This window comes from Schistocerca gregaria, chromosome 7 (assembly GCF_023897955.1).
Source record: "Schistocerca gregaria isolate iqSchGreg1 chromosome 7, iqSchGreg1.2, whole genome shotgun sequence".
NCBI lineage: Eukaryota > Metazoa > Arthropoda > Insecta > Orthoptera > Acrididae > Schistocerca > Schistocerca gregaria.
The window spans coordinates 65,205,702-65,225,000 of NC_064926.1; the positions used below are offsets into that span (position 1 = coordinate 65,205,702).

Below are 19,299 nucleotides of genomic sequence, written 5' to 3' on the forward strand. Positions count from 1 at the left end.
CACATCGATTCACAGGAAGTTGCTCCCTGTTTATGAGGAGCACACAGTGGATTGCAGCAGTATCCAGTGGTGGTTGCAGAGGTCTAAAGAAGGTGATTTCTTTCTACTGGACAATCCACAATGCAGTAGACCATCAACAGTAGTGAGTGATCAAATAATCCAAAATGACAGATGTTTCACTACATGACATCTTGCTGAAATGACTCGTTTGTCATTGGGTAGTGTTGGTATCACTGGTACATCATCAGACTACACCATGGCAATGCCAAACCCCATACAGCCCTTATGACACAGGAGAAAATCAGGAAAATGGGTTGGAAAATTGTTCCTCATCCTCCCTACCGTCAAGACTTGGCTTCGTCCAATTTTTACCTCTTTGCCCACCTGCACGGTAAAACATTTGATAGTGAGACAGACCTCATTTCCTGTGAAAAGCTATGATGTAAAAGTCAATCCCCAGAATTTTACCAAAGTGCATTTGCATAATGGAAATAACGTTGGGCCAGATGCGTCACAGCTGATGGGAGGCTACACTGAGTAGGCTCAATGTATAGCAAAATGTTCCAAGTGTGTTCACAAAAATTTCATTCTCCTCCTGCAACGAAATAAAAAAATTAAGAGACGACTGGCAAAACTTTTTGAACGCCCTTTGTATATAAATCATAAAAGTTCTGAGAATTATCATTATGAAACGGTGCACAGTATTTTTCAGCAATGGTTTGCAAACAACCCACTGCTAAATAGCCCCCCCCCCCCCCCCCACACACACAAGCAATGTGACATAACAGCATACACATAGTGCAGAACAACAAAGCCCCTACTGAAGTACTAGGAAGTGTAGGATGGAATGACAACAATATGATTACTACCAACCACATAGAGCAGGAGTTGTGCAACAGACAAGCATAAAAAAATACTAAAAATACTTAAGCATTCATACAAAACCTTTCCTCAGAAGTACATCTCTCATACATTCACACAACTACAACTTGCACACTTGTGACTACTGTTTTCAGGAGATAAGGCCCATCTGTGCTGCAATTGAGGTGAGAAGCAATCTCAATCTCTTGTGTGTGTGTGTGTGTGCGTGTGTGTGAGAGAGAGAGAGAGAGAGAGAGAGAGAGAGAGAGAGAGAGAGAGAGAGAGAGAGAGAGAGCTAGCTCTGCTTCCGAGGAAGGACTTTAGCCTGCATTCGACACTATGAAATATATAAGACAGTGCAACAACTCTATGACTAAAAGTTTTAATATGTTACTGTTACAATAGAGATGGTTGCACACAATAAAATTTTTAAATTACACATAGTGAATCAGTACATTTGAAACGGCAGATTGAATGATTAATTGATGCAGCATTTTATTGCATCACCATATCTGCACAGACAGCTGCTTCAGACATACGGAAAAACTTCAAATGAAAGAATACTGATGAGGCATTAGTCACAACTTACTTGGACATAGTATCTCTACTTATTAATCATCAGAGCCAAAGAAAAGTATAAGGTGAATAAATACTTCAGTATAATTAACGCCATGTCAAACTGGGAATTCTCTTAAAATACTATATTCTTCATTCCATCCTCAAAAACTTACCCACTGTACACAATGTGCTGGTCTTGAGAAGTTGTGGGATGACCTGCAGAAGATGTTGCCACATAGTGATATGAAGCTGAACTTGTTGCTGCCACATTATCTTTACAAGATGTCAAAGTGTTACTACACGATGAATGATGAGCATAATCACCATGGTGATACTCGGTAAGTCCAGGTTCTTTTTTTGTAGCAACTGCATTAAGCATACATTCTGACTGGGCCTTCGCTAGCAATCTCTTCTTTTGGGATTGTGAAGCGCCACTTGAATATCCAGAGCTGTAAGATGAAGTGTTTGAAATAAGAAGCTTTGCATTTTCATACGCTGAATTTGAACAAAATGTTTCAAAAAGATGTAGGAGAAAACAACTTGCCCTCGCAAGGTTATAAACATGTAGTTCTGCCGACGTGTGTGTGTGCGCGCGCGCGCAGCGTGGAGCGGGTGGGGGGGGGAGATGAATGTTATTAGCAAAAATGTCTAAAAATTCTTGACCAATTCATTTCAAAATTTCACAATGCTCTAACAAATACTTGGACGTACATTGGCAGCATACATTTTTAAATATATGTAATACATAAATATATTTTTTTCATATAATGGGGAGGTGATGTTAACAAAAAAACTCATTAAGTTCTTGACTGTTGTACTTCAAATTGTTACACAATGATCTACTAACATTCAAATATAGGCCACATACTTTTTTTTTACACAACAATGTATATTCTGTTAAAACCAACTGCGAGAAAGAAGATGCTGTGCTCTGAAAATGTGTGGTTTGATTTTCTTTCTCACCAGTTTTAACTCAGATACAGGGCATTTAAACTACTAGAAAAATTGTTCCTTCCACATATATACTTTCTCCTTGTATATGATTTTAAGAATAGCAGCGTGCTGTTTTGTTTTCTATACTGTTGTCAGCTTTAAGAGGAATGTTGTCCTTATCAGCTCATGATTAGAATACTACTTACTATGCAATCTTGAATCATCCAAAAACTTTGTAATCATACCCGTTCAGAGATTAAAACAAAGGGAAATACTGTCACTGAAGCTAGTACTCTCACAGATCTAGTAGCTGTTACGTTGTCTCCTGCACTCCTTATCTTAATAATCTCAACCGATTTACCCAGTGATTGTGACCAACTTCATTTCCCAATCTAGGTTTTGTTTGGCAACAACAATAAACAAGGCACAAGGTCAGAGAGAGAGGGAAACAGGAGATGGATACAGGGGAGGAGGGGCAGAAAATGGACAGAATGTGGGGGAAAGACAGAGAAAGTGGAGTGGAGGAGATGGAGACAGACTGTGCTTTTTTGGGGGGGGAGGGGGGGGGGAGAGATGGAGGAGGGGGAGGAGGAGGAATTGGAGAGAGAAGGGGGAAAAAGGGGGAGACGACTAAAAAGATTGGGGTAGGGGAGGAGGGGATGGTCAGAGAGAGGGGGTGGGAGTGAAGTAGATTAGGACTTAATACACATTTCCCTTGACTACTTAACAATTGAGGAGCATTGGTAGTTTCACTAGTATAAGAATGAAAGTGACAGTTTTATCGTAGCCCTTCGAACTCTTAGTTCGTTTCTGAGGCAGGAGAAGGGATATGGTAGGAACTACAGCTCCAAGAAACAAATCATCCAGAAGGAAAGTTTATAATCTTGTTTATGTGATAACTCAGCACTTCTACTAGTTTGTGAATTGTTATATCTTAATGCCTTAAATTATTTGCATTTCGACAGGACATAATCATTATCACATTACTGGAAATTAAAAATCTTGGATGAATCAACAGTAATTATCATTCAAGTTGAATATAATGTGCAGATCTTGCCACTAATAGCCCTTCACAAGTTGATTCTGCAAGTGCGTTACTGACACATGATTCTCAACATTAAGACCTGTTTTTTGTGGTCTAATGAATCATCACTAATTTCCACTCCCATAATATGAAGAAAGACAATGTCGCATGTCTCACAGTCAACACAGAAGTCTCCACACTGTAATCTGCTGGCCTGTTTTCTTGAAATAGAACTTTTGCTCAGACAGAACTTCAAGTAGATTTTATGATTTGTCCACCACTAACGCTAAATATTTGCTAAAAAAACCGGAACTCCATCATCAGACCCACACTACCACATGATTCAGACTGGCCGTCACTTCATCCTCTGCCACATGACATCATCATATGGATGCAACATGTGGTCACAGCATACCGCTCTCCCACCAGTTACTGGCTTTCCAGACCTTTGAACCATAACTTCTCAAACTGAACAAACTTCAGAATTAACATCTGATGTTAGTTTATTAGATTTCCACTGCAGTGTTCTAATGTTATGATAATATGCCCAATACGCTCTAAAATCTGTTTTGCAACAACTAGATGATCATTCTCAATTTTAGAGAAGGAATAGAGGGTGTATAGGCAGACAAGGAAAAAAAAAATTGCCGAATATTTTGCTCATGACACGGTTAAAAAATACACTTTTTCCTGGGCAAAAATACTCTTTTTCCATGATAAGTGACAGTATATTTCCCCTAGGAACTGTAAAACTTATCAATCCTTTGAATGGTTAACATTTCATACAATGGCAGAACTTCTCAGCAGTTTACAAAACGAAACCCAGAAAGAAAGGGAGTTTTGGAAAGCTCTTTCACGTGCAGAAATATACACGCTACACATTTTTGTATTACGATATACTGCATATTTTCATATTACAAAAGTATAAATTTGAATTCCAGCAGACACAGCACTGTAGTTTCCAAAGCATTGAAACCGAAACAGATGCACTTTTGAAGACAGTCATAACTCACATCACGTGATCTCACCAGCTGATGACAGCAACAACAGCATCACTGTTAAGAAGCGTGGTCACAAATAGGGAAAGTTAATGGTTGAAATTAATATTCATGGTGTATCTACAAGAAAAGCTAAGCGCTCACATATAATATTGGTCTCAAAGATTAATAAGCTACAAGAGAAGCTAAGCTTTCACATGTCGTACTGATCTTTTTTTTGCATGTGTTACACTTTAAGATACATCACACCAATAAGCTGGTAAAATTTAAAAGATGACATAAATTTCTTGGCTTCTGGGTTTGAAATTCTCCTAAGTGGCTGGTCCTAAAAGTGTTAAGGTTTAAATGACAGTCAAACGCTCTGTGATTTAAGAACTTCTAAATTGAAACACTCAAATGGATAGAGCGTCGACCATGTGAGCAGGAGATCCCGGGTTCGATTCCCGGTCGGAGCACACATTTTAGCTGTCCACATCAAGGTATATCAACAACACCTGTCGGCAGCTGAGGGTTTCAGTTAATCATCATTTATTCCAGGGAAAAGCTGCACGGTCATCAACAATATCTCTTCTTTAGAGAACAGTTACTTCATACATAATTCATGTTGCGTAAAAGGTAATTTACTTTGAAAGTAACGCTTAACAATATTTTCCCAGAGACTTGTTAGAAACAGGTATGTTTCAGCAGTTGCCAGAAAGTGCCAGAAAACAGATGTTACCGTACGTGCGCAGCTACAATGACATAGGAAACCCATATGTTCATACGTATAAAGCACTAAGAGATTTTACATTATGTCATAAAACAAATGGGACATCAGAGAATACACCAAGAGCATCAGAATTACATAAACCATACTAAAATGCATAATTCGATTTGAAGTGAACATTCATATGTCCTGATATACAACGAAAGAGGCCCCGACCTGACATCAGGCTTTTCAGTGTGGTTTTCGGGATCTTAACTTTCTCGGGAGTACCAGTTCTGTACTATCTCGTGTTTGGTTCTTTATTATGACATAAATACATGCCAGAAGATGAAAACATGCACTTGAAATTCAGCAAACATTCGGAACTAGCCAATGCTGTGGACCAAAACACTTCGTTTCAAAAAAATTGTCTGCCTAAGTGGAAAAAGTTAACAAAAGCCAAATTTCCTTAGAAAACCAACAAAAATAACTTCATCATTCTGCAATGTGATTAATGCTTGACTGCCGAAAACACAGCAATAAAATAAATCAGACAACTGAAACAAACAACCTATTTTAGCCTTCTGCAATTACGGGAATGAATTTTAATTCACTTGATAGCTCTTGGCCACAGAAATCTGTTTTGTTTTCACTTGGCAAGGAGCTGTAAATGAAGAGGAAACAGCAAAATCACTAAACGTAAACATGGGTCACGTGGAGACTACCCCTCCCCCCCAAACAACTCTGAATGCTCTATGCGTGTGGCAGCTTCAGAGGGACAGAAAAATTTTTCCAGTCAGCATCTGACTGCTACTATAGATAGACCCAACAGCCACACTTCAAGTAGCCAGAAGTGGGAGCAATACTCAACTCAACTTTGCATGCATGCATGCATGCATGCTCACTGGCAACTGCCCACAGGAATCTAATACACACAGTTGTGACATCATGCTCATCAGAGGCAGTTCGTCAGTACAAAGTATTACACAATCTTCATTCTAGGTCTTTGACACATTTTGCTGTTGGCAGACACTTGGTTGTGCACAGTAGTTGTAAATGGCACATTTCCTTTGCAACTGAATCCCCCCCGTTTATGTTTTATTGCTGCAGTTTTAGTCTGAAGTAGCAGGATACAGTAATATTCCTGGTTAGAGGATCAGTTCTTACCAGATAGTCAAAATTACAAAAATTTAACTGGAAACTAAAACAATAAAAAATTCCCAGAATTTCTAAAAATCCCTGGGTTTTTCCAGTTTCTCCCAGATGAAAAGATTCCCAGGGTTTCCCGGATTTCCCACGACATATACACCCTGGAATACCCGTTACCCAAATATATATATAAAAGAAGTTCTAGTTCTCTTGCCAACCAAATCTCACCAACTAATTTCTGATGAATGCAGTTCAATCTGTCTTTAATCCTAAGATCTACTTAGGTAAAAGTTGTTCACAGTTCTGTAAAACAATAAATTTTAACACTAGAATTCAGACTGATTTCATACGATGTCACTGTTTGCTGGTGGGTTGATTCGGAAGGAGGGGACCAAACAGCCAGGTCGTCAGCCCCATTGGATTATCGAAGGCTGAGGAAGGAAGTCGGCCGTGCCCACAGAAAACCTAAATCAATACGGTCTTATGCGGGTTTGAACCGCTGTCCTTCCGAATGCAAGTCCAGTATGTAACCCATGCGCCACCTCACCTGATGTTGTCATTTCATTTGGACTTACTGATAGAGCAATCTTAATTGACATTTTTCTTGACATCGCTTTCATTTTTACTTTTTTCGTGAAATGAATAAAATATAACTATGACTCATGATACTTTCTTTACATCTTTTATTTCTGATCCTTTTCTCAGAACTTGTCACAATGAAACAGTGCTGTGAATATGGCACACTTTTCTTGCATTGCCCACCCCTGTGCTGATTTTTGTGCCTGGATCTCACAAGAAAGTTCAGTTTAACAAGGTAAGTCTTCCCAGATGATGTTGCTGTTGTGGTCTTCAGTCCTGAGAATGGTTTGATGCAGCTCTCCATGCTACTCTATCCTGTGCCAGCCACTTCATCTCATCTCCCGGTACCTGCTACAGCCTACATCCTTCTGAATCTGCTTAGGGTATTCATCTCTTGGTCTCCCTCTACGATTTTTACCCTCCATGCTGCCCTCCAGTATGATATTGGTGATCCCTTGATGCCTCAGAACAAGTCCGACCAACCATCCCTTCTTCTTCTCAAGTTGTCACAAACTCCTCTTCTCCCCAATTCTACTCAATACCTCTTCATTAGTTATGTGATCTACCCATCTAATCTTCAGCATTCTTCTGTAGCACCACATTTCGAAAGCTTTTATTCTCTTCTTGCCTAAACTGTTTATAGTCCATGTTTCACTTCCATACATGGCTACACTCCATACAAATCATCAGTTATTTTGCTCCCCAAATAGCAAAACTTCTTTATTACTTTAAGTGTCCAATTCCTAATCTAATTCCCTCAGTATCACCCGACTTAATTCGACTGCGTTCCATTATCCTCGTTTTGCTTTTGTTGATGTTCATCTTATATCCTCCTTTCAAGACACTGTCCATTCCGTTCAACTGCTCTTCCAAGTCCTTTGCTGTCTCTAACAGAATTACAATGTCATTGGCAAACCTCCTCAAAGTTTTTATTTCTTTTCCATGGATTTTAATACCTACTCTGAACTTATCTTTAGTTTCCTTCACTGCTTGCTCAATATACAGATTGAATAACATCGGGGAGAGGCTACAACCCTGTCTCACTCCCTTCCCAACCACTGCTTCCCTTTCTTGCCCCTCGACTCTTATAACTGCCAACTGGTTTCTGTACAAATTGTAAATAGCCTTACGCTCCCTGTATTTTACCCCCGCCACCTTCAGAATTTGAAAGAGAGTATTCCAGTCAACATTGTAAAAAGTTTTCTCTAAGTCTACAAATGCTAGAAACATAGGTCTGCCTTTCCTTAATCTTTCTTCTAAGATAAGTCGTAGGGTCAGGACTGCCTCACGTGTTCCAATATCTCTATGGAATCCAAACTGATCTATCCCGAAGGCCAGCTTGTACCAGTTTTTCCATTCGTCTGTAAAGAATTCGCGTTAGTATTTTGCAGCTGTGACTTGTTAAACTGATAGTTTGGTAATTTTCACATCTGTCAACACCTGCTTTCTTTGGGATTGGAATTATTATATTCTTGAAGTCTGAGGGAATTTCGCCTGTCTCATACATCTTGCTCACCCGATGGTAGAGTTTTGTCAGGACTGGCACTCCCAAGGTCGTCAGTAGTTCTAATGGAATGTTGTCTACTCCGGGGGCCTTGTTTCGACTCAGGTCTTTCAGTGCTGCTCTGTCAAACTCTTCATGCAGTATTATATCTACCCTTTTCATCTTCATCTACCACCTCTCCCATTTCCATAATATTGTCCTCAAGAACGTCGCCCCTGTATAGACCCTCTATATACTCCTTCCACCTTTCTGCTTTCCCTTCTTTGCTTACAATTGGGTTTCCATCTGAGCCCTTGATGTTCATATAAGTGGTTCTCTTTTCTCCAAAGGCCTCTTCAATACTCCTGTAGGCAGTACCTATCTTACCCCTAGTGAGATAAGCTTCTACATCCTTACATTTGTCCTCTACCTATCCCTGCTTAGCCATTTTGCACTTCCTGTCGATCTCATTTTTGAAACGTTTGTATTCCTTTTTGCCTGCTTCATTTACTGCATTTTTATTTTTTCTCCTTTCATCAATTAAATTCAATATTTCTTCTGTTACCCAAGGGTTTCTACTAGCCCTCGCCTTTTTAACTATTTGATCCCCAGCTGCCTTCACTATTTCATCCCTGAAAGGTACCCATTCTTCTTCAACTGTATTTCTTTCCCCCATTCCTGTCAATTGTTCCCTTATGCTCTCCCTGAAACTCTGTACAACCTCTGATTTAGTCAGTTTATCTAGGTCCCACCTACTTAAATTCCCACCTTTTCCCAGTTTCTGCAGTTTTAATCTACAGTTCATAAGCAATAGATTGTGGTCAGAGTCCACATCTGCCCCTGGAAATGTCTTACAATTTAAAACCTGGTTCCTAAATCTCTGTCTTACCATTATATAACCTATCTGAAACCTTTCAGTATCTCCATGGTTCTTCCACGTATAAAACCTTCTTTCACGATTCTTGATCGAAGTGTTAGCTCAGATATCCAATTGCAAATTCAAATATTGAAGCAGCAATTCAGATACCTCTTCTTGTAAACAATAGAGCCTAAATTGGACTTAATGACACCTATGCTTCTTCAAATGGACAGTACTGTTAAAATATAAATTAAACTCCTAGTCTACAGAAATTTTTTATTACAAAACTAGTATTAGGCCCTATGTGTAGTAAAAAATAAGAGGCTTACTTTTGTTATTAAATGTGTTTCATTGGTAATATGAGTAATGTGAAACACTAATAGGTTCAATTTTATTAAGTAAAAAAGCCGCTGTGCTATTTAATCATCTGTAATGGGTCTAATGTAGCCAATAATTTCAGTTTACCTATAAATCACACCAGTGATATATAATAACATAGCGACAAATAAGATGATATACATTCAATTATTAAGTAATACTGTTTTGCAGTGAAACTCAATATCTTATTTTGTTCAAGCAATTTTTATTTTATTTAGTCCTTCATCCAGGGATTATTTCAGAGATCTGTCACCAGAAGTCAATGAAAATAAATAGTTCAGTTATAAACACATACAGAATATCTAAGGATGTTTTGTTGGTGCCTTTGCAGAAGGAACATGCTAGCATGTGCCTAAATTAAATTACAATTTGGACATGGTGTAGAACACATCCGAAGATGGTCATTATTGACTGAAAATGGTCATCGTAAAAGGAATTTATATTGTGATTAAAAAAAAAAAAAAAACACACACACACACACATTTAAATCAAAAAAGCCTACATCAGAATGGCCAGGTAGACTGTTCTCCCACATATGACTGTGTCCTAACAACTGCACTGTCTCATTTGGTATTAAAATGCAAGTCAATCACTATGCCGCAGAAGGCACACCTTTAAAGTTTGGTGGCTATACTGGACCCTCTGGTTTGTCCATTATGTTAGAAATTATGTGAAAATTTAGTGAAGGAGAAACATAACTTCCACATGTTTCTGTCAATCAACATGTAACATTTAAGGCATTTAAAAGAGATGGAAGACCCCCTTAATACTTGAAACCTCCATTGGACTCATGACAGATGTTTTTAAACAGAAAAGTGAGTAAATAAGATAAAAGCAGATTAGACATTTCAATGATTTCCTGAGAGTGTAGCAGTATTAAAAGTGGTAAATAGGGTATTAAAATAGATTAATTTTGCAAATGGTACCTGAATATCCTATCAAATAATGTACAAATAATGTACAAATAAGTGCAAACACTTACGTGGGTTGTGGCTCGTGTTTTATTTCTCTGGTAACTTGGACTGGTGTCTGAACCAGAACCTGTTGTACAGGTTGCTGTTGGTGGTGGTGGTGGTGATGCTGCTGCTGATGCTGCTGCTGCTGCTGCTGCTGTGGCTGTGATGTCTGTTGCTGCGGTGGCTGCAAATATACTTGGTGATGCTGGTGCTGCTGCTGAGGTGGTTGTGCTTGCTGTTGCACCTGAGGCTGATGTGGTTGTTGCTGTTGCTGTGCTATTGATTGTTGTTGTTGTTGTTGTTGCTGCTGCTGCTGCTGCATTTGTGCCTGCTGTAATTTAGCTGGGCTATGCTGATCTTCTCCATCACTATCTGCGACTGTCACACAGGAAATCACATTCTTTCTTTGACGTGTGCTGCTTGTTACAGCTGCTGAACTTCTAGGTGGCGTTGACTGAGTGCTGCATTGAAATAAGAATTAGTAAATTAATTTCTTGTCTTATTTGCATAAAGTGGCTTAAAATATACTCAAGACACGCTGCCATAACTAATCAACTAGAAAACTGAAACAACAAAAAAGTTATTTCCATTAAATAAATGCCGATGAACAAAGAAATCACTACAAAAAGTGATTTTTAGCACTACGTAAAAAAAAGTAGCTGACCTATGGGATTTTTCTTCATCTTAAATTACCCCACAAATTACACAATTTTTATGCTTCTGTCAAAACTCACAAAAAATACAATGTGTGAGCTGCGATTAAAACTGTAAAATGCAAGCTTTTTTTAAAAAAAAAAATTATGAAATAGACAGGAATAGTTCTGAGAAACATTATTTGTGTGAAAATACAAATAAGATATGGCACTAGGTCAGATACATTTATCAATATACCAAACAGTTCTTTTAAACTGTATAGCTATTTTTTTCTACAGAATTTATGTGAGAACAATATGCAATTTATAATTATTATGCTCACCATCAACAGACACACAATTCATCTTCCTACTGATTACACTGAAAATAAAATGATCACCGACTCTTTATTTTATTACCGCTTGTGTCAGTAAAATACCATGGAATAAAAACTGGATTTTTACAAAATAAAAACTTGGTTAAATAAACATTTAGTACATCATCTTATGTTTTTTATAGCACCATTACGCTGCATATATATAGTATTTAAGCCTCAGAAATGCGGTATGTTGAAATTTCTACAAAAATCTCATTCCATGATCTTGGTATAGACTATACTCTTTCCATGACTTGCAGTTTCGGGGATCTGAATTGACAATTTTATCAAATTCCATACCATTTTCTTTTCTCAGTGCTAATTTTTTAAGCCAAAAAAGATGACAGTCTGCCCTACATTTTCGTGTGGTTCCCAAGATACTACTCCCTGTAATACCTATTTACGCTGATAAGATTTTTCCTTGTCTTCAGTGCTGTTGCAAATAACACACAAAATCACTCTCAATAACTGAAATTGAAGTAATCGCTGAGCTAGCAGTTGTGGAACACGAGCGTATTGCATGTAAGAGAGAGAGAGAGAGAGAGAGAGAGAGAGAGAGAGAGAGAGAGAGAGAGAGAGAAATGAACAAGAGACAATGTTACCGCTTATAACAGTACTGTTATGTGGTGGATAGGCAATCAACACGAAGTTTAGCATATTTCTCAGTTTCTGAACTTGTCTCTCGACAGACACCATCAATAGCCTCATCCCCCCCCCCCCAAAAAAAAAAGTGGGGGGGGGGGCATTTGGAAATGGGACGGTGGGGGAGAAGAATGCATAACCAACTGCTTCTTCAATTCCTAGCTAGTATACATACCCATTGCTCAATATTTGCTTATATCATGAGAAATTATGCTACTCATTATATCATTTGTGATATACACCATGTGATCAAAAGTATCCGGACAGCCCCAAAAACATACTTTTTCATATAAGATGCATTGTGCTGCCACCTACTACCAAGTAGTAGTCATTAGACATTATGAGAGAGCAGAATGGTGTGCTCTGCAGAACTCACGGACTTTGAACATCATCAGGTGATTAGGTGTCACTTGTGTCATACGCCTGTACGTGAGATTTCCACACTCATAAACATCCCTAGGTCCACTGTTTCCGATGCGATAGTGAAGTGGAAACACGAAGGGACACATACAGTGCAAAAGCGTACAAGCCGGCCTCATCTGTTGACTGACAGACCGCCGACAGTTGAAAAGGGTCGTAATGTGTGATAAGCAGACATCTATCCTGACTGTCACACAGGAATTCGAAACTGCATCAGGATCCACTGCAAGTACTATAACAGTTAGGTGGGAGGTGAGACAAATTGGATTTCATGGTCAAGCAGTTGCTCGTAAGCCACACATCACGCTGGTAAATGCCTAACAGTGCCTCGGTTGGTGTTAGGTGTGTAAACATTGGGCGACTGAACAGTGGAGTGGCAAATCACGGTACACAATGTGGCAATCCGATGGCAGGGTGTGGGTATGGCGAATCCCCAGTGAACGTCATCTGCCAGTGTATGTAGTGCCAACAGTGAAATTTGGGGGCAGTGGTGTTATGGTGTGGTCGTGTCTTTCATGGAGGGGGCTTGCACCCCTTGTTGTTTTGCATGACTATTACAGTACAGACCTACACTGACATTTCAAGCACCTTCTTGCTTCCCACTGATGAAGAGCAATTCGGGGATGGGTATTGCACCTTTCAACACGATAGAACACCTGTTCATAATGATGGCCTCTAGCGTAGTGGTTACACGACCATATCATCCCCGTAAGGGACTGGCCTGCACAGAGTCCTGACCTGAATACTATAGAACACCTTTGGGATGTTATAGAATGCCAACTTCGTGCCAGGCGTCACCAACCGACATCAATACCTCTTCTCAGTGCAGCACTCTGTGAAGAATGTTCTGCCATTCCCCAAGAAATCTTCCAGCACCTGACTGAATGTATGCCTCCAAGAGTGGAAGCTGTCACAAGGCTATGGGTGGGTCAACACCATATGGAATTCCAGCATTACCGATGGAGAGCGCCACAAGTCATTTTCAGGAAAGTGTCCAGATACTTTGATCACATAGTGCATCTATGATTTTCTATTAACATATCAAAAGAATAAGTGAATGATTAAGCATACTACAAAAGTAACTGGACTGTCCATAATGCATTAAAAACCATTCCACATTGCATTCTGCAAAAATGAGGATATTTAGAGTTTTCATGGGGTCTCTTACATACTTAATACTTGTACTGCGTAGCTGAATTATTTCAGCTCAATAAAGGTCATTCATTTTGGTTGAACACCACATGTAATGAATGTGTTATGCTTAAATGTAAAGTAACAACATTAGTTATTCAGATAAATAATGTACATTGCAGAAAAAAACCACCTGTGAACATAAACTTATGAATGTCTATATCTGTAACATATTAGTAAAAAATTACATTCTGGGCATTAAACCATGCATACAGTCATCTACAACATCTGTGAAGGTAATATGAAATATGAGAAAGAACTTGCACACTTAAACAATACTGTGTTAGTACAACAATTTCAAACTCAACAAAAGGAAACTGATCATATGAAACCCACGAAACATGCAACACTTAAAAGACACCAATTTTGTAAGCAATTGCAGCTGATGAAGCATATTTATGTGGACATTGGTTTGCAAGTGGGAGACATTGCACTTAGTTAAAGAAATGTTTCTGACTGACCAACACCAGGATACAGTACAGTAAATCAAAGAAAGGGAAGAAGAAAGAAATCTATAAAGAAAGAATGATTTTTCTTGTTTTGCCAAGCACATATAATATTACACAACAAAAATTTTACGTTTTGCAGCTGAAATATAATCTTTATATGTGTAACTTTACAATTATTGTATTTTCTGTAAGAAAAAAATGTGATGGCCCAGTGAAGTAACGATCTCCCAATACAGAAACATGCTACTTCTTACGGTATACATTAACTTTAGACTTCCATCTCAAGGAATTCAAAAATTTTTGAGGAATGGAAGACATATATAATATTTAATAGCTAAATCATTCTTTCCATATTTTACTGGGTGAACACTTATAAAACACAAAACAAATATGATAAGGGTTCCTTAGATGAAACATGCTGCCTGCAACCTTTCAACACATGGTAACAATTACAGGAAATGGGACACAACAGATGGTTAGATAATATGCAGCAACAATATTCAGCAGTAACAGCAGCACCCTCGAAGCAGCATGTGTGTTAGGATGGGTACCTGCGATATGCTTCATCTTGAGAGGCTACAGTCAACACTGAGGGACAGTTGGAGCTGATGTGGCAAGATGCACCCAGGCCGGCTGATCCACCGCAACACGCACCGCAGTTCCTATCCTTACAGCTACCAAAAACAAATCCAGCAACCCTCAGAATAACTTTTCTATTCTTGTTTTGAATGAAGGGGGAAAAATAAGATGTATAAATAAAGCTCTTAATAAAGATACAGCAATGGTGTACCACCTGCACAATTCATAGCCACACCTAAGACTTCTTGCAGAGAATTAAAACATATGTCTTACAAGAGTGATAACTGCACTAGTATTGAATTGATTCAGGTCAATTCAATGTAATCATTGCCATTTGGGAATGCAGATATGAAAAATCTATTCAATTCCCAAGTTCATAATGGAAACATCATCATGAGATGGAAAGATATGATTAGACACTCCATCTAATATGTTTTGCAACTACAATGGAAAGGATTAGATTTTTAATATTCACATTTGATCACATATCTACAAGAAAAATCAAATAGGTTATGCTAAAACTTTAAAATATTTTAACTTAATAGCACAGAAGTGTTAATTTGCCACAGAAAATTATATATAAATTATAAATGGCAGACATTTCAACCTGGATATTACTCCTTGTAATTATACCTTGTTAGTGATGATGACAGCTGGTTGTTGCGAGTTAATACAATGTATTGTCAAAACAATAACAGTCTTATTCTCTAACTTTGACAATCAAGTTTTAAAGGCCAAAAATAATTATCATACATGAGTCCTCAATAATTTTTACAAGCAGTTATATGCCTCTTGCCCAATAACAAAATTAATTTCTCACAGCCCACTGAACTTTGATCCTTGCTTTGACTTTATTTTTGTCATTTGTTCCTGATGATATTAAGTGTTATTTGTTGTCTGTTTTAAAAACAATATTACATTTAGTCTGTTTACAAAATCGATTAGGTCTTAGATGACAAGTGCAGAAAACAAATTCTTTCTCATATTCTCTTTCTTTTCTTTTCTCCCTGGTGACATCTTTCAAAGACGTGAGTGTTTCCCACTACAAAATACGCCTTTCCAGTGTGTGTGTGTGTGTGTGTGTGTGTGTGTGTGTGTGTGTGTGTGAGAGAGAGAGAGAGAGAGAGAGAGAGAGAGAGAGAGAGAGAGAGAGAGATTTTCCACACCAAATATTTGCAGCAATGAATTTTCCACACCAAATATTTGCAGTAATGAAAGGCAAAATGGAACCATGTAAAAGAAAGAGGCAAACTACATAATTTTTTAATACATGTATTTAAATGTAACATGAAAATGAGAGACTGAATCTCAACATACAGAGAAGACATTGAGCCACAAACAGATGGGCACAACAAAAAGACTGCTGTATATATTTAAGCTTTTAGCCGTAAGTCCTTTTGCTAAAGTAGAAAACATATACACACAAAACCACAAAAGCTTTAAATATATAGCAGTCTTTTCGTCGGGCCTGTCTGCGAGTCAGTATTTCCTCTAGCATTCCAACATGGATTTTCCTTGTTTTGTATTTAAATATAGTTTTACTGTAAGCTTTGTTTTCACTGATTCTGATACTGTTCCTTCACATTTAAAAGAATATTATGTACTTCTACGACAAATGAAGTTAGAGTGTTAAAAGAAGACTACAAAGTATGCTCTGAAACTATTGCAACACAGATCTTCAACTCAACACATCTCAACCCACTTATACATCTGTTTCCATTTGCCCATTGTACTGCACCCAGTAATTCAAGCTGAAATATCAAACCCCTCATAGTATGCAATCTGTTACACTTATAAATTTGCAGTAGATAAAAAAAAAAGGACAAGCAGTTTTGTGATACGTTTTTTCTTGAGAGGTGACCATAGAAACATCTTTCGTAGTTCAGGAACAGTGTCCACACCACACTACTATACTAAGAAATACCCGACGGAACTTCAAGGGCACTCTCACTACGGTAGACTCTTTCACTGATCACTGAAAACAATGTTGCTACACTATGCAAATTAGTGAAAGATGAACAGTGTGTGTAACATCACCAAATATCATGATCCTATGTAAAATTTTAAAACTCATATTATGCTTGTCCAGTGTATCAACATGTAAAATACAATGAACTAAAATATGGGCTACTGGGAATAATATACCAAAAGCACTGCTTACTTGTATGTCATCTAGCTGGAGCAGGATTCTAGGCATAATCAGGGGCTGTTCTATTCGACATACAGTAAAGCAACTTTCCTCTGTGACTGTAGAGATGTGTGCTATAGTTGTACTGCTCTGCTAATTAAAGACAAACAACCACCAAAAGATTCTCTTGCAGCGATAAATAATACCCTGTTAATGAGCATCCTATGCAACACGATAGCTTGAAAAAATTACAGGAAAAAATAGTTTGGATATTGCTGACATACAAAAACCTATGAAAAGTCATACAAGTTAATACAATTATCTTACCAGTTTCCAGTTGCTTCATCTTCACTGTCAGAAATTGTGATGACAGAGACAGCTGGTGATGGTGTGTCATGAATTGTTATAGTCTGCTGTCTACCAGAAACTGCCTGTTGCACCTGAAACAGATCACAATGTTCACTGCTTATCCCAAAACACCATGACAAGGAAGTGTTAATGACAAACCTAAGTCGATTTCCCAGTTTTCTTTTCGCACATTATGAGGAAGGGAAGCTAGGTGTGTGTGTGTGTGTGTGTGAGAGAGAGAGAGAGAGAGAGAGAGAGAGAGAGAGAGAGAGAGAGAGAAAACCAATATTGAACCCTGCCCCACTCAATGTACTCTCCTCAACCTATACCATCTTCCCCACCCTTCCAAATCATCTGATAACTTTCCAAAAAATTATAAACTGAAGTTCTGCCTCCTCCTCCTCATCATCATCATCCCCCAAACCCACAGCAAAGAAATCAACCTCATATCCCCTGAAAGAACCACAATTTACCACCTAAAACTTGGTCCCAATTATACAATCCTACCTCCGACAACACCTCCACCACTGTCCTTATGAACCTCATTACTACTGCTATACAAGACCAACCTTCTACATTTGTAAACTCAAGCATGCAGGTTGCCCAATTCTGAGTAGATACTGGCCACCCAAATAAAGAATTTCTATCCCAGTGGATCAACACCCTCGGCCTGCTATTAATAACCTACCCCCTACAAAAAAGACATCAAACATTTCTTCTGCCAACCCTGCACACTTCTCGTTCTTTTACCACCACATGCCCTGCTCATCACTTCCAATGCCATCACCCTCTACACTACCATTCCCAATGTTCATGAATTTATCACTACTGAACACTATCTTTCCCCAACATCCCACCAAATGCAAACCTACAACCTCCTTTCCGGTCACCATGGCCAACTACATACTTGCCCATATTACTTCTCCTTTAAAGGCATCGGCTACAAACCAATCTGCAGTACAGTCATGAGTACACACATGGAACCAACCCATTCAAGGTCTAACTAGAAGAATCCTTCCTATGCACCAAGAAACCCAAACCGTTCATGTGCTCCAGATTCATTGATGACATCTTTATGATCTGGACCAAGGGTAAGGATAAACCATCCACATTCCTCTAGAACTTCAAAACCTCCTGCATTTGGTTCACTTTGTCCTCCTCATACCAACAAGCCACCTTGCTCAATGCCAACCTCCAGCTCATGGATGGCTCCACTAGAACCTCCATCCACATCTAACCTACTGAACATCAGTAACACCTCCATTTCAACAACTGTCACACACTCCACACAAAGAAATCCCTTTCATGCAGACTTTCTACCCACAGTTGTCGCATCAGTGGCAACAAGCAATCCATTTCTAAACATGGAAAGATTCGATAAGGCTTTCACAAACCAAAATTCTCTCTCCATCTTGCTCAAAAATAAAAGCTCCTGCACATTGTAATCCACCAACCTTGACACACCAAATGATTGGCCACAGGGAGAGCCCCTTTCATGACAGTATAAGGGATGATCAAAAAGTTTCTGTTTGAAGGCCATACATTTGAGCATTGGTATGCCAAACAGGCAAAATTGCTGTGAGCACTGAGGCAAACATCCCAACAGGGCACCTGGTTGAACATTCACATTTCTTAAAACACATTCCTACTGTATGAAGTGAAGACGTCTGTAACTGGCTGCCGCACATCCTCATCCAACAGGAATCGATCCTTCAAGGCCTTCTTTAAGGGACAGAAGGCATAATTGCATGGGGAAAGATCAGGGACTATGGGTGAGGGTGGGGAGGGTGTGATTGAGAATCTCCCACTTAAGTTGGCATATCTTCTGAGTGATGACATTTGCGATATGGGGACATGCGTTATCAGGAAACAACAGCACCACTTGCCATGCACCATTTCACAATAGTGGTTTTCAACAGACATACTGCCCCACACTCTTCATTATCCGATGGACGTCTACCAGTGTTTGTCTTTCGGCATCCAAGAACAGAACAACAGCACGAGGGCCTTGTTCTGATGCATTTCGTAATAACATTGCCTTAGTTTACGTTTCCGCATTTACCACATGCA

General features: G+C 38.8%; 1 protein-coding gene across 12 annotated transcripts in view; it reads right to left on the reverse strand.

Annotated features, from left to right (window-relative positions):
- LOC126282220 (homeodomain-interacting protein kinase 2) overlaps positions 1 to 19,299 on the reverse strand; it is a 176,535-nt gene that overhangs the window by 48,799 nt on the left and 108,437 nt on the right. For 8 of the 12 annotated variants that reach the window (XM_049981775.1, XM_049981780.1, XM_049981779.1 and 5 more), the window contains exons 15-17: positions 17,209 to 17,321; positions 10,490 to 10,924; positions 1,593 to 1,868 (exon numbers count right to left, since the gene is read on the reverse strand). In XM_049981775.1, coding sequence (XP_049837732.1) covers positions 1,593 to 1,868; positions 10,490 to 10,924; positions 17,209 to 17,321 — 824 coding nt within the window. Of the gene's footprint in view, positions 1 to 1,592; positions 1,869 to 10,489; positions 10,925 to 14,725; positions 14,849 to 17,208; positions 17,322 to 19,299 lie in introns of all 12 variants that reach the window. The other 4 variants (XM_049981771.1, XM_049981769.1, XM_049981768.1 and 1 more) reach the window with 1 other exon arrangement.